The sequence below is a fragment of the Ahaetulla prasina genome, chromosome 3, assembly GCF_028640845.1.
Source record: "Ahaetulla prasina isolate Xishuangbanna chromosome 3, ASM2864084v1, whole genome shotgun sequence".
NCBI classification, from domain to species: Eukaryota; Metazoa; Chordata; class Lepidosauria; order Squamata; family Colubridae; genus Ahaetulla; species Ahaetulla prasina.
Window position 1 is genome coordinate 142982443 of NC_080541.1, and position 24974 is coordinate 143007416.

The following is a 24974-nucleotide window of genomic DNA, read 5'->3' on the forward strand; positions in this document are numbered from 1 at the left end:
GTTTAATATTCTGACGATGTCAGCAAATGGCTGATGAAAGCTTAGTAGAATAAAATTTTAATTATTTTAGTTCCGGAGCTCGCAGACTGTCTGTTTTTTGTTTTATAAATAAATAAGTATATGCATAATTTTGTATTTATTTATTTTGTCATGTTTCGGTAATGTATATTAGAGGCAGTGACTCTTTGAGAGCTGTGTGCAATGAAAATTTATTTTAATGTATGCCAATTAGTATACATTCAAAGTGACAATAAAGTACCCTACTTTACCCTACCCTACCCTACCCTATCCTATCCTGTTATTCCACAGGTTACAATGACAGAGAAAGCCCACTTTTTGGATCCCATCTAATGCCACTGTTTAATAGAAAGTGCCCAGAGCATGCCAGCCCTGGCAGATTGTGTAGCATGCGCATAAATAATTGGAGACAAATAGCAAATGACTCATGGCACTGTGCCACAAAGGATTTTATAGATGACAGGTAATACCTTGAACTACCTAAGAATTAGTGTAGCTTGCTAAGTAGTAATGGCATATGGTAGAGCGAAATGCTCCCACAACTACCTGTATCACAGTTTCTAAATAAACTGGAATTTTGTATGACCGCCTAGAGAATATTGTAAAGCCTTACCGGGGAATATGTAAATCTAGCTGCTATTGGGCATGCAGAATTCATTGAATAATTCAGTTGACACATGGCCAAGGCATGAATAACTGTAAGCGAGGCCTCCTGATCTAGAAAAGGTCACAACTGATGCACAAAATGGTTTTGAGCAGGAGCTAAGAATCTAGAGGATCCTCACATTGGATACCAATTTTGTATGGGGAAATGGCAACCCAACTAGAAGTAATGAAAGAAAGACCCTTGTGTGGTCCCCATTCACTCAATCTCGTTAACAGGTGAATCTAAGCCTGTTCTTTCCCATCCAGATCTCTACAGCTCCCAGTCAATGAGAGAAAACCTTAAGAGCATCACTTCTTAGGATAGAAATGTACATATATCTGGGTATCATCAGCATACCTAATCCCGTGCTCACCCAATGGTTTCACAATGTGATTAAAAAGGAGTCTTAAGCCTGACTAGGTGGCTCAATGGCTAAGACACTGAGCTTGTCCCTCAGAAAGGTCGGCAGTTTGGCACTTTGAATCCCTAGTACAGGTCTCCTGCATGATCAGGGGGTTGGATTAGATGACCTCCAAGGTCCCTTCCAACTCTGTTATTGCAACTGAGTGGGGAAAGAGTTGAGTTCTGTGAAACTTTACAAAGCATGGGAAACATGAAGAACGGCATTATAAACACAGATAGGTAAGAAGATGATGCATTACCCGATTATTATCAGCTGCCTTGTTCAGCGACCATTACAATAATACAACAGTACGATAGTCATGTGATGTACTTAATAACTCATAGAGATTCACTTAACAATTGCAGCAGAATTGATGCAGGTCTGGCACAAGCACCAAGTTGCCGGTCCCCCCCATTGCAGAAGGTTAAGTGAGAACTATTTGTAATGTTTTTATAAGTAATTAACCAAACTCTGAATTATTTTAGGACCGTGATGGCGAACCTATGTCACGCGTGCCACAGGTGGCATGCAGAGCCCTCTCTCCGGGCACACGAGCTGTCGCCCAGCTCAGCTCTGCTGCGCATGTGTGCGTGCTTCCTGCCGGCCAGCTGATTTTCGGGTCTACCCTGCAAGCGGGAGACACACGCGCATGCGTGAGGGGACCTACCTTTCTCCTCACTTTCTGCTGCCTGTGCCTTCCCAGATCTCCGGAGATTCCCCTCCCCCAGCCGTTTGGGAGGCAAAGGCTTTCCCCTCCCAACCATTTTGGAGGCTTCCTCCCCCAGCCGTTTTGAGAGGCAAAGGCTTCCCCCTCCCAACCATTTTGGAGGCTTCCCCCCCCAGCCGTTTTGAGAGGCAAAGGCTTCCCCCTCCCAACCATTTTGGAGGCTTCCCCCCCACAGCCGTTTTGAGAGGCAAAGGCTTCCCCCTCCCAGCCGTTTTGGAGGCTTCTCCCCACCCAGCCGTTTTGAGAGGCAAAGGCTTCCCACCACCCCAGTGCTGTTTTGGGATGTGAGGCCAAAAGGGGTGGTCGTGCATGCATGCATGAGGGGAGAGGGGGTCGTGTGCGCAGGTGGGGAGGATCATGCACAGGTGCAGGGGGAGGGGCATTGTATTATGGGTGTGGGCACCTGCGCGCGCGCAATAGCGCATCCGCGCATGCTTTTGGCACCTGAGGAAAAAAAGGTTAGCCATCACTGTTCTAGGAAATAAGCAGGCAAACTGTAGAGACTTTGCAGAATTGGTGTAATATGGTAAAACAAAAAAAGTTTATTGAAACATGTACTTTAATATTTGTTTCATTTCACATACTTAATGAGACATCTATATAACTTACCCATATAACAATAGCAATATTATAAGTGCAGGAAGATTGGTTGGTGATGTGTATGCTTTCTTTTTGAAACTCATGAATATTGCCACCACTAAGCCAGCACTCATTACATAATTCACCTGGCGCAGAGGAAAAGAAAAATACAGTAAATATTAAATTGAAGAGCTATCCAGTAAGAAAACTTTTAGTAAGATAAATAAATAGAGATTAGCTTGTTCTGTCTTACATAATTTTTTGACAACAATGTTATATATATATTTAAAAAAAAAATAGATGGCAGGAAGAAAAGCTTGAGGAAAGCTACACACACCGTAATTGCCAACAGCATGATTATTGTCCATACTGGTGAATAACATCTGGTTGAAAAAGTATATAAAGGGAAGCAAAATAACTCACTATATCCCAAAGGAAGTTGGTGAACCAGTAAACAAAAAGGCTCACACCACTGACAAACTGGAGATGCTTGGCTTTTGTCACTTGCTCTTGGATCAGATATAAGACAAAGCTTGCCGGGATGAAAGACATGGCAAATATCACACAGATGGAAACAACAGCGTCTACTGAGGTGGTCAGTCTGTAGTGAAACATGTCAAGGACAGCCAATTAGCCCGAACCAAAAGCCACAAAAGTTACTTCTTGTTAGGTTCACATTTCACCACAAGGTTGACATTAGGCATGGTTGATTGTACACCCACCACTGAAGACAACAGTCCCAGTACTCCTATGGTTCTGACAGAATCTACTAGTGCTAAACTTTTACTAGGGCTGTGTTGCTGAGTTTTTCTCCTGTTTCATTTTACTGTGGAGAACGGAATCTGAACCAGTTGTGACTTGGTAAAAGAAATATTGGGCTGCTGTTGCAGAGGCAACCATAACCCATCATTCATTCATTTATTGTAAACTATCAATATAGTTTACAATATAGTAGTTAATATAAGCTAGCTTGAGGTTGTTTATTGTAAAAGTCCAATTTTGTGTGATGTACAATATGCACTTTTAAAATACTATTGTCTAAATATTTTTAGCTTGCCGACAGACATATTTTTACTAATAAAGAATATTTGTAGCTCGCGTTGACACGAGGGGTCCTTGGTGCTCTCTGAGCTTGATTGTTTTCTTGCGGACATTTCATTACCAAACCAGTTTGGGAAGCCCCCTCCCCAGAAGAATGGAATAGTTTGGGAAATATGTAAAAAAAGGCAAAATATTATATTTCCCTAAAGGAGAAATGGAGAAACATGTCCTTAAAGCAGACCCCAGTCTTTCTTAATAGCCCCCAGCAGATGCCAGCATTTAAGGAGATAAAGAGCTTATTGAAAGAGAAAGCCAACTATCTAGATGGCTCCATTCATAAGCAAAGCAAATATTGCAGGGAGAAATCCATTCAAGACAGGATATTTCAAAACTCCTTGCAGTAAAGTTTGACAGCTAACAAAAGCAGAATGGTAGGATTAGTACAGCAGCCCCACACCCAAGATCCAGCACAGGACAAAAGCCATTAGCCACAATAGGAATTGGCCAACAACACCCTTTCAGAACACAAGCCCCTTCATTGCACAAACCCCCCACCCAGCAGCATTTCAGGACCTGTATAAAAATCCTGGCACTCATTTAGCTAATTGTTCAGCTAACCCAGAACTGCACACTGTCTTTGTGTGTGGTTCTGTTCATCATTAAACTTTCTTTCTAATCAGACTCCATTTTATTTTATTCCTGGCTTGGACTTGAACCAGGTGGCTTTTCCTTCTAACACCAGGTACACCAACATCAGTGCTAGTAAGGAGTAAGGCATATTTTTCTAAGCTTTAAGCTGTGGTGTCCAGACCTGCTACATATAAGGGAGGGAGTAGGGGGAATAGAATTAAAACTGCAATTGGAGTGAATTAGAATTTAAAAAGCAAACAAATGTTACCTACACAGTGATTTCAGACAACTGATCCTTAGTGAGGTTCAGTGGATGATTAATAGCAGTTATTCCATATTCTTCTGGATCCTTATGTTGTTGTAGATTGGCTCTCAGAATTGCATTGTTGGCTACGTTGAGAAAACTGACCACAGCATGCCAGCCTTTATTGTTAAACCACACCTGGAAGAACAATGGAGAAAAAATTACATCCTTCAGCCAGTCAGAATCCTTTAAAATTCCAATTTTATCAGGAACAAGCAACAGGTTGCCTAATAGCTCATGCTGCTAATGACAGAAACTGAACACTTTTCGTATCTACTTTATTTATTATTATATGCACACCAGTATTCTGGGTTTTTCCCCACATAACAAATCAGGGCTGATAGTTTCAGGCTTTTTCCTTTTGTTCCTATTCAGCATTTGCTTTTTCCTTGGAATTCAAGGAAAGCTGGAACTTTTTCCCAGCTTCTTTTCTTTCGCTCTGTTTTCTTCAATTTTTATATTTAAACTAGCTGATAACCAGGCGTTGCCAGGGTATTTCTTTATCCCAATCCTGAAATTGCTTGAGGCATTCCAGAATTATGCTTGAACATACATACATACATACACACAAATAAACACACCTAGGAGTGCTAGGGGTGTCTTACCCCACAGTATTTGTTTCCAGATAGTAAGTCATCTGTGTACCAAGTTTGGCTGAAATTGCTTGAGGTGTTCCAAAGTTATGCTAGAACACACACACACACCAGGGAGCCATTGAGAGGGCCATTGAGAGGGGCCTTTCTTCCCCCTACTCCCATGCCCATCATCCCTGCCCTCTCCCTTCCCCCTCCCATATGTTCCTCTTTTCCGCTCTGTCTATGATCCTGGCACTTTGCCACAAATCCACCAGGGGGCACCTTCTGCCAAGAGAAGGGAACATCAGGTGCTTCCCCATTGGTCCACTGGAGGCTGAACATCACAGCTGGCTTTCCAGAGGAAGCTGCGAAGAAACTGACATCATGAACAATTGCCACTCTAGGATGCTGCTCTCCTTAACAGCCCAGGCGTTCCAGAGTGATGCTGGAAAACACACACACCACACACACACACACAAACCAGGGGTGTTCCCCCCCCTCCAGTATTTATTTCTAGAGGGTAAGTCATACGGTTACCAAGTTTGGTTGAAATTGCTTGTGGCGTTCCAGAGTTATGCTGGAACATACATACATACAGCCTTTTTTATATATATAGAAGATAGCAAAAATCAAACTTAAGTGGATTATGTCTCATTTTATGACTTTATGACAGTTGTTAAATGAATCACTGCAGTTATTAAGTTAGTCACACGGTTTTTAAGTGAACCTGGCTTCCCTATTGACTTTGCTTGTAAGAAGGTTGCAAAAGGTGATCGCATGACCCCGCAACACTGCAACCGTCATAAATATGAGTCAGTTGCTAAGCGTCTGAATTTTGATCATGTGACCATGGGGATGCGTCAATGGTTGTAAACTTTGAAAAATGGTCATAAGTCATATTTTTCAGTGCCATTGTAACTTTGAATGGTCACTAAATGAACTGTTGTAAGTTGAGTACATGGTGTTTTGCAATCTCAAGTTGGATATAAGGTATGTGTTTTTCATGTTGTTTTTAATATAAATTACTCATAACTGTTTATTTCTTTGTTAGTATCATGGAATATTAAAAAAAACATGGCTGGATCTGAGACTCATATCCTTCTAAATAGGCCTGCTGATCTGAGTGCAAATATCTAGACAAACGTTACATGGAAGCAAAAAAACATTTCTGTATCTCTTTGCTCCCAGCTAGTGATCATCCAGATATGATTGGCTTATATTAAAGAACAATTACAGAACTACAGCATATCCATTGAAGCTTTCTCTTACAGAAAGCTTCAATGGATATGCTTATACAAGTGGTACATACAGCCAGCCCTTTACAGTCATATGTCATGAGTGTCGTAAAACAGGTTGATTATTTGACCAACACAATTTTAGGAACTTTTTTGGTAGTTGTTAAGTGAATGTAGTGAATCAATGGCTCACAGTGGGCTTGGTTTTACCGAAAACCAAGACGTAAGAGCTGGTCACTGGTTTATAACAAAATAATTTTACAGAACTGTAAGGTTAAATTTAATTTTCAGTACTATACAATATTTTTGATTGTTGTTTGTTAACATCTGGAATAGTGTGTGTGTGTGTGTGTGTGTGTGTGTGTGTGTGTGTGTGTGTGTGTGTGAGAGAGAGAGAGAGAGAGAGAGAGAGAGAGAGAGAGGGAGGGAGGGAGAATTGCAAAAAAGCACAAAAGGAAATTGAGTAATCCAAACAATTTGGTAAAGTTATTTTGTTTCTTAGAATTGTTCACTTTCTTTTCTCTTCTCCTTTTTTAGTTGTAATGTTATAATGCATAATTTTTATTTTTGTGCCTTTAAGTCACTACTGACTCCTGATGATTGCCTGGAAAAGTCCTGCAATCTTCTTGGCAAAATTTTGGAAGTGGTTTGCCCCATCTCCTTCCTAGGACTGAGAATCTCCCAACTGACTTTGTGCCCAAGGCAAGATTAGAATTCAAAGTGTCCTGATTCCTAGATACCTTAACCATTACACCACACTGGCTGCCATATTGTAATATGTCTGCAAAAACAATTTTGGTAATTTGGTATCATACAATACAATGTTTTCATTTTATATAAATGAACATGTTTCTGGATTCAAGGCACTATTGGCATGTCCCCAAACTATCTGTTAATAATCCATATGGGTTAATGTGTCATATACTTTTCTTAAAATTTTTCTATTCACTCTTCCATTTCCTTACTAAAAAACAAACATCTCAATCAAATAATAACAAAGGTTATTATTCTCTTTAAATTAATGCTCCTTTACTGAACTTATTGTTCAGTGATTGAGTTATGCAAGATTTTAGGAAAGTATTAAAATACCTTAATATTGTGTTCAGTTTCCATATATTTAAGAAAAGCTGACATTTCTTTAGCCGCAATCCTTGTTGTTTCACCCTAGACAGCAAAAAACAAAGGTTCAGATTTCCTTGTTTATGTTTTAGTGTTACAAATATGAAAGAAATTGTTAAATCTGGTGATAATCAAGTGACAAAGCAGATGCAAGAGTTCTTTCTTACCCCTGTTATATTCATAATTCGACCAACGTCCTTCATAAAATCAACAATTTGATCTCCGGTAATATGCAGTATTGGAAGTTTCCCTCCAATGGAAATTCCTCCATATCTATATACAAGATTACACAATCTTCAGTTCTATAAAGGAGAACCATACTCCACTTTTAATAGATAATGAACACAATAACAGTTCCCTTCGACATAATTATACAGTAGCTCTCTCCCAAAAAGGAATATGTCTATGGAGATTCTCAGTCCTCCAGTCCTCCATAGTTGTCTCAAAGGTGCTTTTTCAAAAGGCAACTGGACTGTTTCTATTGAGGAAGAAGAAGACATTTCGGTTTTCATCCAAGAAGCTTCATCTGAAGAAGCAAAACCTCTTCTTCTTTTTCCTCAATAAAAAAATAATCCAGTTGCCTTTTCAAAAAACACCTTTGAGACAATAAGGAATATGATCATTGTTCATAGTGAATTGCACAAACAAAATAAATACAGAAAGCCCTCGGCTAATGACCCTGATTGGAACTGGCAAGTCTGCCACTAAGCAAAGCAGTCACTAGGTGGGAAATCCCATGACTATGTTTCCTGGCTGGAAAGAGACCAAACTAGTCAATATCACAGTTTTGGCTTGTTTGTTTGCCTCCCCTTTGGAATGTTCAAATCCCTCTAAGTTGTTTGTGGAGCATGCCTGTGGCTCCCAGGGCTGAGCTGCTGGTAATATTACATTGCTTTCAATGTGTAGAAGAGCAGTTTATTTTTTTTTGCAAACCCTTTCTCTCCAATCTTTTCTCTGCTGTGCAAGATGGGGTAGACAGATTAGGGGCATAGAACAACACTGTAATGGTGATGACATAACTAAGGGATGCTGCAGAGGACATAAATGGTCCTAAATGGGCTATAAAATTATTTTTTCAGCACCATTATATTTTTGAATGGTCGCTGAAGAAAGTGAGGACTATTTGTATTGTTTCCAAACCAAGCATAGCCCTCTATTTTGTATTTAAGACAAAATAATACTGATTAGGCCTATCTTATTGTCATTTATTTGAAATCAAATTCTTGAGACTTAAAAAAAAATTCAACAAAAGATATACAGCACATAGTGGTCCTCCTACCTTTGCTCATTGACCCAATATTTACTCTTTAAGCTGCCAAGGAAAACAAAAAAAAATATAAAAAATGTAATAATCTTTAATATACTGCATTAATTAAAATTCTTTCACATACAAAATTATATCTTTGCCATGAGGATCAACTTGGGGATTTTGTGGCTATTCTGCTGACTGAGATGTCACTTTAGGAATTTATAAGCCTCTTCAGAGGATTGGTGAAAAGGACGAGTCTATGCGGTCTGTACACTTAATCCCTGTTCCTGACCACTATTTGTTCATCTGACCTGCACAGAAGCTATGAAAGTACAAGTTACAGAAAATAATTCTTTGTTGTGTATTTTGCTCAGTACTTTTTCTGTACAAATGTGCATAATCTAACCTCATGGAGATTTTTATTTTTTTTTACAGATAGACAAAAGGCAAAAGTTTATTTTTGCCAGCATAACAGACAAATAAATGTGTATACAGAGAAATAAAAAAAAAACTAGCAAGGATTACATGGGTTGAACTTCATCATTTAGAAGTGTCTGCACTGTTGAAGCTGACCAGCAAAATGCAGCATAGAATAGAATAGAATAGAATAGAATAGAATAGAATAGAATAGAATAGAATAGAATAGAATAGAATAGAATAGAATAGAATTTTATTGGCCAAGTGTGATTGGACACACAAGGAATTTGTCTTGGTGCATATGCTCTCAGTGTACATAAAAGAAAAGATACGTTCATCAAGGTACAACATTTACAACACAATTGATGATCAATATATCAATATAAATCATAAGGATTGCCAGCAACAAAGTTACAGTCATACAGTCATAAGTGGAAAGAGATTGGTAATGGGAACTATGAAATGATTAATAGTAGTGCAGATTCAGTAAATAGTCTGACAGTGTTGAGGGAATTATTTGTTTAGCAGAGTGATGGCCTTCGGGAAAAAACTGTTCTTGTGTCTAGTTGTTCTGGTGTGCAGTGCAGTGCATTACAGATGGCAACTTCAGATGTGTTTGTTAGCTAGTAGGAAAGCTACATAGTAAGTACCTGATTGCTCTGGAATTGTAGCATAAACTCAAATAAAAACTGGTCTATAGTGTGTGATAGTTTCAACTTCCTTCATGCCTCGAGGCCAGAGGATAGTATTGTATTTCCAGAGCAAGACTGCAGAGGGAAGGTTGCTGAAAGTGCACTGGTGAAAGCCCAGCAATAATTAAAATAGGCGACTTTATTGGGAATTGGTGAGAAGAGCATCACAAAAACTGGTGAGCATTGTAACAATAATCCCTTTCATTTAAAAAATAACAACAGGTACTGGTCAATGGTGAGTTGCTACCGGTTCCCCCCCCGGTTCGAGGGAACCGGTATCAGCAGCGGCAGGAGGTTCTGCCCATCCACCCGGATGTCATCCAATACGCTCTGCACATGCGCAGAAGTGGCACATGCAAGAGTAAGGGAAGCGCACACGCACAAGCGAACCAGTAGCAAAGGTAAGTGAAACCCACCACTGGTACTGGGTTAGCTTTAACAGTACTGCATTTATTTCTTTATAGCATACAACCTCCTCTTTTCAATATCATGGAGACAGGGCAGAAAAAAATATGCTGCCATGACATATTTGTATTATGGTTAGATGTAACTGGGGAAAAAACCCCACAGAAAACTGAGCAGCTGACTTGTTATTCAGAAGCCTTAGGACCATATTTATGGTCTTAGGACCATACCAACAATCCATTCATACAAACAAGTTCCTAGCTAGAATCATTCATCACACAAAGCGATTGTATAATTTCTTTTTTTAAAAAACTAGTTTTATGTGGGAACCTGCCATTACAGTTTAGTGTTATGTGCCAAGACAGCTTCTGAACCTGAAAATGTATAAATAGAAAAGTCCAAACCAACCTGCTTCTTATTAGGGTGGGGTATGTTTTCACCAAGAAATCAGAAATATTTCGGTAAGTGAGATCCTGAAGAATTTCTGTATTATGCTGAACCCTCTATAAGATGAAGAAAATACTCATTAAATTCTTTCTGGTTATAATTTATTATTTCAGAGATTCAGAGGCAAGAAAAGATCTCATAGGAAAGTTTTAGATTAAAATAGTGTTATTTTACTGGAAACTGAAAGCTGCCTGATTTTATTTGTATATTTTGATCTCAAGCCACATAAAATAACTAAAAGCCACATTGGATTTGCTGAATGCTTCAAAAGATTTGTAAGCAGGGAGCTAAAAATGTTGACAAGTGACATTTAAAGCCTGACTTTTACTGTAAAACAGCTATAAAGATTTAAACACATATACACGTTTGTAATTTTAGAGAATAAATACAACAGTCTTGTGGCACTTTAAAGTCTAATTAAACTTTGAATTCACAGACTGTGAGTTACAAAATCTTACTCATATAATTGCTTAATCTTTTAAGTTCCAAAAGCCTCTTCACATTTCCTGCAATTTTAAATGAACACATTTCTTTTTAGATTGTAATAATTGAGTAAATATACAATTCTTTTATAGCTAGCAAGTAAAATTCATGAAGAATGTGAATTTAGCCACTGAGAGGCAGTGTTGCCTTCCCATAGCAAAGATATGGGATATTTTCTCTGAAGTAATAGCAATTTTATAACCTTATCCAGTAATCTTTGGCAAAGCAGTGTGGAAATAGCTTCCTAATACATCCCTGTTTTCTAGAAAGAATAATTTATGTGATTATGAATTTTTATTTTGCATTGACAAGGCTAAACAAAATCTCTGTGTACCCTTAAAAAGAACTTACGATTAAAATTCCCATTCCTGATGCCCTTTTATTACAGTTATCTCTTCACAGTCTTTTCCAACCTGGACTCATTTTGGATGGAATGAGTAACAGGGCTTCTGAGAGCTTTAGTTCCTAGGCTAGGAAAGTCGCAAGATACTTACATTCCTAAAATGTTATTTGTCACTTCTGAACTGCAGCCTTGGAGAATATTATAAATTCTATATGAATGTACAATACTACTTTAGATGCAATCAGAGTAGCATAATTAATATTATCAGGTCTTCTCTACTTCTGTGCCGCCATCTAGAGATCATCCAATTTTTGCAGCTAAGTAGCCCCTAGCTTAATGTTCTGTTTTTCCTTAAAAAAGACACCGCCCCCCCCCAAAAAAAAGTTTAAAGGTTTCTAAAACTATTTCAATAAACTATAATCAGCCCAGAGGATTTTGTTATTTTACTTTATTGATTAACGGCAAAAGACAAAATACAAAGGAAAGCAAAACTTGTAGTAATTAAGGTGCTGGATCAGAAGTAGGGCGATCCAGGTTTAAGTCTGCCATTAATCATTCATCCATTACCATTATCAAGGAAACTCACCCAGTGGTGGGCCAGAAACTCTATATCAGCTTAATCAGAGGCACCATAAAGGGTGAGAGGATCAAGAAGAGATAATGTAAAAATGAATGTTGCTGAGTTCCTAATATCCATATCTTAGGATGTTGCATAGATATGGAAAAGAAGCTGAATTTATGTCACAATGCCACAATGCTCCTTTTAAGGGCAACATGACATCTGAACACAGCATGGTGGATTGTTGAGAGAAAAAAAATAAAGAAGAAAGAAAGCAGCGTATGCCACTCTAAACTATGAAAGAATGATGGAATATAAACAAAACAAACTTCTGATTGTTAGGGTGTTATACAATGAAAACATGAATACATTTAAAACTATATCATTTGCAAATACACATTTTTTTTTTAAAAAAATGGTTATTCTTCCATACCAATATATCTGCCTGGTGAATATGTTATCCAGATCTTCCTTCCCACTGTTAATCGATTTCAACAAAAGTCACAGTGCTTCGTGTTAGTAGTTGATATCCAAACAATACCTGTGGTGGAGGAAGACCTCCCGCTCCTGGTGGGCACTCTGGTAGCATAATGAGTTTCTTCCTAGTGCTGCATTCACACGCAGGTGAGGGGTTGTCAGGACTCCATGTGTTAGTCCGAAAAAGGGCAGACACATGATAAGGGACAGTTGGGGTCCTCCAGGCCGTTGATGTAGTGATGCAAGAGTAGTTACTGTGCAGGAATTCAAAACCCAGTGTAAACATCAAAGTGATCACCTATGATCTTGCAAAATTATTGTATTTATACCTCTCATAACAGGTCCAAAAATTCAAGGGAATGGCTCCTAAGTATTCTTTAAATAGAAACAAATGACACACAGTTTTCTTCATCACAAGCCTGTGGATTTTTTTCCATACAGAAGCCATATAAAAATAATTTAATCTAATTTCATGCCTAATAATTAAAATTCCATTACATTTTACTTAAATTTATATTTCAATGCCATTAATATCATTACCTTCCCTTTCTGTTGCATTAAAAATTACAAACTTTTGGAGGTCTCTAGGGAGTGCGTTCAGGTTTTTCAGAGACTGCTGCATACAATAATAGAGTTTGAAGGAACCTCATAGCTCAACTACTCCCTGCTTTCTGCTCAATGCAGATGCAATCCATACATTTCTGACTGATGACCATACTGTGTCTGAAAACCACTACTTGACCCTGGGGGCTTAGGTTGGGCAACTCCAATGTATAAAGTGACTTTCCATACTTAAAGAGAGTAATTTAGGGAACTATTTCTTTGAACCTTTAGATTTATTTAACTCCTTTATTAAACAGCAATATATATGGATTCCACAGAACTACTACTAAAACTTGTTTGTTCTAGTCTAGTGTATCTAGGCAAGGCCCATTTAAAAAAAAATACACAAATGATAAAATCTGGTTTTACACATCCTGCTATCCATGGAATAGTTGGTTTTGCGCTTAAGCACAAACTGTAAGCCTAGAAGTTGTACAGGTTTACAAAACTATACATATATTGTGGCAACTCTGAAGCTATGTTGGTTGGTATTCACATTTTAGGTTTCCATTATGTTAAAACCAAGGTCTTCTTCACTTCATATTTTGTTTTATCCTTTGATGCCACTGTCAACTTTGCATTTTCTTCATACCACTACTTTTACTCAATGTTCAGAAGGCAAATATTTCTGGGGTTATCACCTTCCTGTTTATTCCTATGTATTATGGCTGATTGCCAAAACAAAATAATTAAAACAAACAGCTGGCTCCGATGGCAGCAGTATTTGTTCCAGGAGGACATCAAAAAGTAAGAGAGCTTGCACTGTTTTTAATCTGTGTGGGCTGAAATTCCTTACGCCAGATGCAACACAAAACTCCATCTCTTAGAAGACAATGCAAGGACAAAATGAACAGATGGAAAGAGAAGTAGAAAACAAACACTTAGACAATCTATGCCCAAGATGTTGCCTTACAGATATGTTGGCACTCAGGTTGTAGAAGTTACAACCAGCATGGACATCAGCTTATTTAGGTCCAATTTTGTATACATTTAATTTTAAACCCACTTAAATTGGATAGTTTTATTTCTAATAGATAGGCAGTAGAAGTAACTCATGTGAACCTAGCCAGATTTTCTTAATGTTATTTCTTGATTTTAAAGAAGCCTGACAGACCGATCGATTAAAATAATAGCTGTACAATCCTTATTTTGTTACACATTTATAAAATATTTATAACCAAGTGATTTAATCTCACCACCCTATTTCTTTCTCAATGCAGTTCTTCTATTAGGAGTCTTGCATCACAGTTTGGAAAAGAAACCCAGAGTGGCTGTAATGCTATAGGTAAGGCAATCAGTAATCATTGGGGGGGAGGGATAAGAACATAATGTATAAGATAAGTTCCACATTTAGACAGTGATAGAGATCAGCGGGACTTAATCTGGTTGTGATTAACTTAAATCTCTTTCATTCCATTGGGTCTAATTTAAAATCATCCATTGTTCCATAGGCTCTTGCTTAATGTTGTGGGGCGAAGGGACTTTATCTTGTTAAAACTTCAGTAATAGTATAGGATCTTTATAATTGGAGAGAGACAGAGAGGGAAAGAGAAAGAGAAAAAAAATGAACTTACTAAAGGGGGTCTCTCTTCAAGCAACGATTTCCAAATCCTGGTTTCTTTAAAAAGGCATCACGAAGAGAAACCATATGTTCACTGCCAGGCTGTTCATTGCTAATGAGATTGGGTGAGATTTAGATTATAAAAAAAGATTAACTATAGGAAAGGACAAGTGCAAATGAAAATTAACAGAATCACTGCAGATTTTTTTTTTAATTTGAATTTATATCCCGCCCTTCTCGGAAGACTCAGGGCGGCTTACACTATGTCAAGCAATAGTCTTCAGCCATTTGTATATTATATACAAAGTCAATTTATTGCCCCCAACAATCTGGGTCCTCATTTTACCTACCTTATAAAGGATGGAAGGCTGAGTCAACCTTGGGGCTGGTGGGGCTTGAACCTGCAGTAATTGCAAGCAGCTGCTGTTAATAACAGACTGTCTTACCAGTCTGAGCCACAGAGGCCCTTATTTTCTAATGAATTTTTTAATGAAAATTTTCTAATGAACTACCCAATTTTAGAAGAAGCCTGTATGTTTCATAAAGATTACCCAATTTTTTTAAAAATTTACATTGTTGTTTACTACAAAGGTTTAATTTCTCAAAGACATGATAAGCAAAGACATTCATGCGTAGTCCTGATTAACAAATGGAAAATAGTTTTATATAAAAGGTAAGATAGTAGAACACTTGTGGCTGAACATTTGCAATTCATATAGCCTGCTTATCCAACGTTTCCCTCTGATTCAGTCAAATGCTATTGTTTTGTTATGTGCTGCCAAGTCAGCATGGACTCTTAGTAACAACAGGGAAGATTTTTTCCGGAGTTTTCTGTTTCCAAGTTGCATTTATCAAGCCCGTTCTCCATGTTCCTGGTACTAGACTTAGGTCAACGCAATATCATATCTCAACATAATGATTTTTTTTAATCTAGTTATGAGTCAGCCTTCTTTCTGGAAAACTACTCAATATTCATATAATTCATGGGTCAGGAATAGATTGTAATCCATCAAAACTCCAATTATTTCATGTTTCTTTGTGCATAAAAAAAGAGATCTCTTCTTTCTCCATATATTAAGAGATTTTTTAAAAAATCCCGAGAAGTGAAAGTCTGAGGATGGAATGGGAGCACCCACTGAAACTCACTATATTAGTCTTTGAAAACTGAGATGATGAATCTCATAAGTGATATTTAGCAGAGATGCAAATAGGGAGATGTTGCATATACCATATTTTTCGTACTATAAGACGCTCCGGACCATAAGACGTATCTAGCTTTTGGGGAGAAAAACAAGAAAAAAAATATCTGGTGACGGCAGTGATGGGCGGTGGCGATTCCTGCAACCTGGAACAGCTGATTGGCGGTATTCCGGGAGGCCGATCCAACCGCCAATCAGCTGCTCATGCTAAATCAGGCTGTTCTGAAGCTGACCAGGTTGTTTGCTGTTTGCTGCAAGGAGGCAAATTGCTCGGAGACAGAGGCCAAAGGGTGGGTGCCTGCAGGTGGGTGGGGCTTTGGCAACATTCGCTCTATAAGATGCACAGACATTTCCACCCACTTTGGGGGTGGGTGGGGGAAGTGCATCTTATAGACCAAAAAATATGGTATATCTGATCTCCAACTGAATGGTGAAGTCTAACTAATCTTATCTGATCTTAAAAGTTAATCAGGGTTATATCAAGTTAGAACACGGATGGGGGGTACATCAGAAAACCCCACAGTTATATGTAAGACTACTGTTAAAATCAAAAATAATGTAGAAAAAGGCAACAGCAAAAAAGAGTTTGCCCATGAAATCATGAGGAATCAAGCTTAATTCGAATAATATATATCTTCTCCATTTACAGAATTGTGTTATGTTGTATTAGGTTAACCTGTTATGTTAATGTATCACAATAATCAGAAGTGACTCCCAGAAGTTTAAATAAAAATATTTTTTTTAAGAAAAGGAAGAACAATAATCAATAAAAGTGTAATATGTTTATGATTATATGGTCATACATATCAAACATTCCATTCATTTAGGCATTCCTTATCTACATAATTTCAGTATCTCATCGTTTAGCTACTTAGAGAAATACGTTCAAGAACAAAGCAAAGTCAGCAATAGATATAGACTTGTTTAAAACAGAAATCTAAAAAATAATATTTTACAGCAAGTACTGGATTAACTAGCATCAGTGCTAACCAGAATGTAGGAAACATCAGAGATAAGGTTACTTCAAAAACAAATATACTAAGGAATCCTCTGACCTGAAGAAAATAAATTGATGTCCATAAATCCAAGGGTGGAGGGTTAGACTGGGATATTCACCAAATGGAGGGATGATGACTGTAAGTATCAGAGCCAGCAACACAAAGCTAGCAGGTAGAACAATCTGCCAGTAGAGCAATATGGAATATGTGAGATAACTGCTTTCACACAGTATCCTATTAATAGCAATAATAATAGCACTTGGACTTATAGTATATAATGCCTTACGGCGCTTTACAGCACTCTCTAAGCAGTTTACAGTGTCAGCATGTCACTCCCAAACAATCTGGGTCCTCATTTTACTGACCTCGGAAGGATGGAAGGCTGAGTCAACCTTGAGCCGGTGAGAATCGAACTCCTGCCTGTGGGCACAGTTAGCCTGCAATACTGCATTCTAACCACAAATGTCTATGTCCCATTCGGATATAAGTCACAAGAAGATCTAGAGTAGATACTTGTGCTGGAAATCTATCTAACCCTGATTGTAATTCACATTAAAAAACGTGGTAACACAGTAAATTTCAATTTCTACATTTTCTGTTGTTGTTGTTTTAATCCTAAATGAAAAATTCTTACTAATGGCTTCTCAGTTATATAAAATAAGACTAAAAAAGCCTAGGAAGCTGCATTGGTTAACCTAGTTTAGTATTGCTGGCCAGTGGCTTTCTAAGCTTTTGGACAGACTTTCCTGGAGCTGAAACCATTGTATGGAAAATATGTGCAAACTATTGCCAAACTCTCCAGGACAGGGGTCTCCAACCTTGGCCACTTTAAGACTTATGGACTTCAACTCCCAGAGTTCCTCAGCCTGCTTTGCTGGCTGAGGAGCTCTGGAAGTTGAAGTCCATAAGTCTTAAAGTGACCAAGGTTGGAGACCCCTGCTCCAGGATATAAATACCTAGCCAAAAGAGTGTTCTAAGCCAGGGGTCCTCAACCTTGGCAACTTTAAGCCTGGTGGACTTCAACTCCCAGAATTCCCAGAATTCTGGGAGTTGAAGTCCTCCAGGCTTAAAGTTGCCAAGGTTGGAGACCCCTGTTCTAAGCTATGTATGTGTGGTATAAGTCTCTCTCTAGGACATTTTTGTTCATTTGTTATATTTACGTCCAGCTTTTCTTCTAGGAGTTCAAGGCAGACTATTTGATTTCCTTTCCCTTTATGTTCACAACAATCACCCTGCAAAGTAGGTTAGATCCATAGAGAGTACAAAGCGTCCAAAAGCCTCTTGTGAGCTCCATGTTTGAGTGGAACTTGAATTGGGATCTTTTTGTTCCCAGCCCAACATCTTAAACACTGAATACTTAACATACTGAACAGGGATACTTGATCCTACAATGTAGACTCTGGACTTTCACACTACAGTAGAACTATAATAAACGTCTTCATTAACTTTGATATATGTCATTTGGGAGGGTGGGAATAGTAAGCGTGTACCTGAGCCAAGAAGTCTTTAATACTACGAGCAGTATGATGGAAACGTTTGATGAGAAGAGCTTTAATCTGCTGAAGTATAAGCTGGCCACCTTTATTTTGCCAAGATCCTTTGCCGTCACTCTTATCTCCATCCAGAGAAGCGCAGCTGTTTCTTGGAGCTCTTTGGGGGGCTCCCTGTTTGGCTGTGACAGAAGCATTCTCCTGTGCAGCACCTAGATTTTACGAATAAGGATTCCCATGCCGGTTTTGTTCAGGGTACAATGAAAAACATTTTAGTCCCACAAATCAGAGATTCATTTATTTCTTCAAGACTGAAGTTTAGACATTGTAACAATAGATTTCTAAAGTCTTAAACATCAATCTGTGAACTGTCTTTACAGGTAGTCCTCACCTTCCAACCATCTATTTAGTGTCTGAAGTTGCAACCACAACTGAAAAAAGTGACTTATGCCTGGTCCTCAATTCACAACCAACACAGCATTCCCCACAATCATGTGATCAAAATTTGGTCGGTTGGCAACCAGCATGTATTTACAAGAGTTGCAACGTTCCAGGATCATGTGATCACATTTGCAACCTTCTCAGTTGGCTTCCAAAAAAGCATAGTCAATGGGGAAAGCTAGTTTTGTTTAATGACCATGTCGTATACCTTAACAACTGCAGTGATTCACGTAACAATTGTGGCACAAAAGGTCGTACATTTGGGTGTAATTCACTTAACAAATGCCTGGCCTTCCTTAGCAACAAAAATTCTGATCCAAATTGTTGTAAGTCAAGGACTCTCCCTCCCTCCCTCTCCCCCCTCTCTTTCTTTCTCTGTCTCTCTCTCCCCCCTATCTATCTATCTATCTATCTATCTATCTATCTATCTATCTATCTATCTATTTATCTATGCATTAATTTCTGCATCGTGGATTGACTGGTATATATCAGTATATACCAGGGGTCAGCAACCTTAAACACTCAAAGAGCCATTTGGACCCTAAAAAGAAAACACCAGGAGCCACAAAACCCTTCCCGTGCCTGACTATTTCCTGAGCAGCCACAAAACTGGCATATGTAGTTTAATTAAACATTCTGTTTTCTTCTGAAACTTTTCTTTTCTTGGATTTATCCATGGTTGGCCTGCTGGGAGTCAAAAAGCTCAATAAATCGCGTGCTGCAGGTGTTGCACATTGGCGGTTGTGGCATATATTTTGAGCGACAGGGAGCCACAGCAGAGGGATGAAAGAGCTGCATGTGGCTCCAGAGCTGCGGGTTGCTGACCCCCTGGTATATACACACATATATACATATGTACACATATATATATATAATTATATAATACCCAGTCAATCCACAATGCAGAAATAAATGCATAGATAGATAGATAGATAGATAGATAGATAGATAGATAGATAGATAGATAGATAGATAGATAGATAGACTGATTGATTTTTGAGAGAGACAGAGAGGGAGGGAGGGGGAGGGAGGGAAAGAGAGAGGATGATAGCAAAAGTAACCATGAAGCTCCAGCATGATCAGACTGAATATTTTCATAGCACTTTTAATCATTTCTGCATTGTGGATTGATTGGGTATTTTCAGAAACATGTCCTCTTTTCTTAATATAAGAATATTTCCTAACTTATGGAAGAGGCAATAGATAGCAATTGGTAGTATTAAAATACAGGAGACTTTTCATACAAACTTTGATTTTCAGAGACTCAATCATGGAATCCATACCTGTATTGGGTACTTCAAGGTCAGCCTCAGCTGTAACCTTCAAGAAAACCTGAAAGACAGGTGCATGAGAAGATGCTGTATGGAAACAAAGGAAGTACTGGCATCTTTAGGCATATCCTCTCCCTCTACCCCAATGCAACACAAGTGAAAAATCTTGTAATTACAATTTTATTTTTAATTAATGTTTAAAAAAACTCTAAAGGCACAAAATAACCAAAAAACCAAGGTAATAAGAAGAAACATGCTAACTATGGTATAAAGTATAAAATTAGTATAGGATTATACTATCATTTATTTATCCCCTTAACCTTGCATCTTTATTCTGGTGTCTTCTGATGTGTTTAATTACAACTCCTATCTTCCCACCAGACAGTTCTAATTTAATAGTTATTATTAATGTAGCAATATTTGTTACTACAATGCAGGAAAAAAATCACTGCCCTATAAAAATTATTTCTACCTCTCCAAAAACTAAAACACGGGCTTAATATCAGCAGATGGTTACACAGTTTAGTTTGGAGCATTCATCCAAAACGGAAAAGCAAGGACTGGACAAAAGTAAACTGCTTGAATATCTGAAGATTACCGACCTCTTCAAGTGGTGTATCTGAGATCCCAAAACTGCTGAGTCCCACGTCAGCCAGGGTTTCTTCTAATTCTCTGAAAAGACTGGAATAGGCTCGTTCTTTAAAATTCTTATTTGGCAGAAGATAGACAAGTTCCTGACCAATATTTTCAATTAACTGTGCTTCTGGAACATGATGGTGGACAATTTCATTTAGTTCATTCACATTACCTAGTTGAGGAAATCAATAAAGTGAATTATTGATAAAAGTATTAGTTATTATTAGATCTATAAAAGAAGGTGAGAGAACTTGGTGCTCGCAGGCATTTCATTATCGAAGTAACTTTGCTAATGTATGTGTGGGGGGCCTACTACCTGTTTATTTACAGTAGCTTGCCCTACTAGTTGTGGTACAGGTGTAGTTTTCTCCTTAGTAGTTCCTTGTTTAGGATATTGTTTTCTGCTTGTTTGCAACTCCACATCAAAATGGGTAGGCTAAGTTTCTGTATAGTGTATAAAGAGGGAGCAGATCCCATACTCACTCACATGGATGATGTTATCTAGTTGGGTAATGAAATGTCTAAAAGCAAACAACCAAGTTCAAGGTCTCACAGTTCAACTCTGGGCTAAATATATATTCTCTTCTATAGGGAGTTGAGAGAGAATAGCCACTTTCATTCTGTTTACTATGATCCTTGTGGCTCAATCAAATATATTTCAAGGATAACACTATCAAGTATTTTGTTTATTTGTTTGTTTATTTAATGTCCTGCCTTTATTTTATTTACAAATAACTGAAAGTAGTGAACATATCCAACACATTTTCCTCTTCTTTCCTCCACAACTCTGTGAAGTGAGCAGAGAGAAAGTGATTGAAAGTCACCCAGCTGGGTTTCATGGCTAAGGTAGGATTATAACTCACAATCTCCTGCTTTCTAGCCTGTTGTCTCAACTACTAGATCAAACTGGCTCTCTCAAATAGCGTCAAGAGAGACCGTTTATAATTTCTGCAAGTGCCGTATTAACTTAAGGCCATAAAGCAGCGAGAGCTGGGGATTTCCCATTGAAATCGCAACTCCTTGGTCGATGTATCTAAATGAAATTTTACACATACTTTGTATTCACAAATGCTCTTTGGAAAAAAAAATTAAAAGGCAGATTGAAGAAAAAAGGCAAAGGAGAAATCATCATTCTCATTTACTAACAACTGAAACAAGGTATAAACATATTGATTTCAGTTGTACAGATTCTAATCACTATAGAAGGTCTTGATCAAGAGTCATTTGCTCAAAAGTTGGAATTGTGATAATGCTAGGATTACAAAATATAATCCAAAATGACATAATGTGTATTTACTAGAAGCATGAGAGTCCTGCGGAACACAAATAGCCTTTTATGTCAAAGGCCTCCAAGGAGAATTTTATCACGGCCACTCCCCAATGGTTTTTCTAAACATCTTATCCCCTAAAACTCTATTTACTTATTATGCCTAATAACCACTGATAGGCCCATTGTTTGAGAAAGTGAGTAAGCCAGTTCCATCTTATAACATTGTGCAATGAACATGTGAAGCAAACCCTGTTCTTACCTTCTAGTTCCTCTTCAACAGTTTCCCCTTTGTCCACAGAGGCACAGCAACTGGAGCAGGAACATGAACACCTGGATCCTAGGCTACAGGAGGTCTGTAAGAAGATAAGTAATAATACCTTCATCCTTTTCTGTATGTTCGTATTAGATAATACATATAGTAACACAGTGAGAACATTTCCAGGTAAGTGAAGAACAGCTTGTTCCTCAATCTTAGGGAAAATATATCTGAGTGTGATAAGGAGTACAGAGAGTCCTTGACTTAGAACCTTTCATTTAGTGACCTTGTGAATTTACAACAGCACTGAGAAAAAGTGACTTACAACCGATCCTCACATTTACAACTGTTGCAGCATCCCCCTAATTGCGTGATCAAGATTCAGGCATTCAGGAGCCACATATATCTACCACAGTTGCAGCATCCCACTCGGCTTCCATCAAACCAAGTCAATGGGAGAAGCCAGATTCACTTAGTGACTGCATGGTTCACTTAACAGCAGCAATGATTCGCTGAACAGACATGGCGAAAAAGTTGTAAAATCAGGCATGGCTCACTTAACAACTGCCTTGCTTAGCAGCAGAAATTCTGGTCCCAAATGTGGTCGTAAGTCAAAGACTACCCGTAGTTGATGTCTACAGAATTCCTACATATTGGCAATGGGGTATTGTATTTAAAGTTACAAAATGGAATATACAACCTTCATAAAGGAATAAGCAATCCTTAAAAAAAAATGACATGAATTAAACCAGTATTTTTCAGAAAGGAGTTAAAAACTTACACACCAGGTAATTTAAATCAGGGGTTTCCAACTTTGGCAACTTTAAGCCTGGCAGACTTCAACTCCCAGAATTCTCCAGCCAGCAAAGCTGGCTGCCCGCAAAGTCCACCACCAAAGCTGGCTGGGGAATTTTGGGAGTTGAAGTCCGCCAGGCTTAAAGTTGCCAAGGTTGGAGACCCCTGATTTAAAAGGCACCCTAATTTTAGAGTAAACTGTTATCCTACAAATTCCTGGTGAACAGACTTTTTTTTCCAATTATGACCTACCAAAAAGAAAATGGAGCTGTTCCCTTTGGAATGCTTCATTATTTGTGTGTGGTTACTGACAAGGCTCTACTTCTGCCTATCACACTGTCAGGAGAGGAATAGCTCCTTCTCAGCTGCTATTAGTTTAGATTAGGTATTAGTGGCTGAAATGTTGTATAAGTATTTAGGACTAAGCCTTTTATTACATAGAGTCTAATGCGGAGGGGGGGGGGGCGTTTTCCACCCTTGGCAACTTTAAGATTTGTGGCCTTCAATTCCTAGAATTCCGCAGCCCAACTTCAACTCTCAGAAGTCCACAAGTCTTAAAATTGCCAAAGTTGGACACTCCGGTGGGTTTAGTAGCAGATCAGTGAACAGTGCAGGACTAGTACTAGAGGCTTCTCCCTTGAGATCATCCCTACGAAAACAGAAGGAAGGATATTTTATATCCCTTTGCCCAAAGCCTAGAAATACAGAACACAAAAACACTGCCCAGTCAGGAAACATAAGACCTAGATATAGAACCATGCTGTCTTCCCTATGTTGAAGTTTTTTTTAAATTTTAAATTCCCTGATTAAGCAAATAAAGTCAAATCTTTAGATTAAAAGTGGTTGATTAGGAGAAAGAGAATGCAAGGAAAAGCAAGGGAAGGTTACAGCCACACAATGAGAATTCAAAACAATCAATACAATCAAGCTAAACTAACTAAATTAGATCGTTATTGAATCCTTGAATAAGATATTGAGTTTTCAATACATCCAGATCCAGGCTGTTCTCTCCTGCCCACTTCCTTTCCCCCCTCAATTTAAGGATATGGAGGATAATTAAAAGCCATCCTTTTGAGGGAATAGACTGCCGGTTTGCTCAAAAAGGAGGGATGCGGTGACTCAGGGGCTAGGACGTTGAGGTCGACAGCTCAGCGGTTCGAATCCCTAGTGCTGCCGTGTAACTGGGTGAGCTCCCATTACTTGTCCCAGCTTCTGCCAACCTAGCAGTTTTGAAAGCACGTAAAAATGCAAGTAGAAAAAATAGGGACCACCCTTGGTGGGAAGGTAACAGCATTCCGTGCGCCTTTGGCATTGAGTCATGCCGGCCACATGACCACGGAGATGTCTTCGGACAGCGCTGGCTCTTCGGCTTTGAAACGGAGATGAGCACCGCCCCCTAGAGTCGGCAATGACTAGCATGTATGTGCGAGGGGAACCTTTACCTTTACCTTTACCTTTGCTCATAAAATACTCTGCTCTGAACTCATGAGCCTATCTAGCAAATCAGAATTTGCTAGTGTCTATAAACCACCTTCCTAGTGACTTCTGATGGAATGGTAATGGTCCAATCTAGATTCCACTAGTTATGCTACTCTATTAGTCGGATTAAAGGGAAGCAACGTTTTTTTTGGAAAACAAAAGCTGCATTCTGTTAATTCAACGTCCCTGATGCTTTAGGGGGCGCTATTGCCCCATATCAAAAACTACAGTAGGTACTTATCATAAGGCAATCAAATGAAATTGAATTATGAAGCATTCATAATATGAAAGAATTATGAACACCTTTGGAGTGGGAATGATGGTAATGTGGGTACCAGTTATGCGTTCCTGGAAGGAGCTTGAGGGGAACCCCACAACGTAGCCATCTACCTCATTTCTGTGGGTGGGACCTCATGAACCTCAAACTGGGTCTGGAAACATACTTGCATCATATGATTAGGCAGTACCAGTTAGTATATCTGTCGCAAAATTTTGGAGTGATTCACGTTTTTGAACCACATTCAAAGATAAACCCAGATACAAGGTACTGCAGTTATCAAAACCCTTTTAGTTTTTAATGATGCTGCAGTTATACATACAATTAATACTTCGTCCTTTCAATCTAC

At 38.5% G+C, this 24974-nt stretch overlaps 1 protein-coding gene across 1 annotated transcript in view; it reads right to left on the reverse strand.

Annotated features, from left to right (window-relative positions):
- The window catches only part of ABCA4 (ATP binding cassette subfamily A member 4), a 135903-nt gene that overhangs the window by 23268 nt on the left and 87661 nt on the right, over positions 1–24974 (reverse strand). The window contains exons 24-37 of the mRNA XM_058177590.1: positions 22078–22171; positions 20515–20720; positions 19925–19973; positions 18201–18412; positions 16768–16892; positions 14527–14625; positions 12414–12603; positions 10449–10543; positions 8557–8589; positions 7445–7550; positions 7248–7322; positions 4317–4486; positions 2797–2974; positions 2404–2519 (exon numbers count right to left, since the gene is read on the reverse strand). Coding sequence (XP_058033573.1) covers positions 2404–2519; positions 2797–2974; positions 4317–4486; positions 7248–7322; positions 7445–7550; positions 8557–8589; positions 10449–10543; positions 12414–12603; positions 14527–14625; positions 16768–16892; positions 18201–18412; positions 19925–19973; positions 20515–20720; positions 22078–22171 — 1748 coding nt within the window. The remainder of the gene's footprint in view (positions 1–2403; positions 2520–2796; positions 2975–4316; positions 4487–7247; positions 7323–7444; positions 7551–8556; positions 8590–10448; positions 10544–12413; positions 12604–14526; positions 14626–16767; positions 16893–18200; positions 18413–19924; positions 19974–20514; positions 20721–22077; positions 22172–24974) is intronic.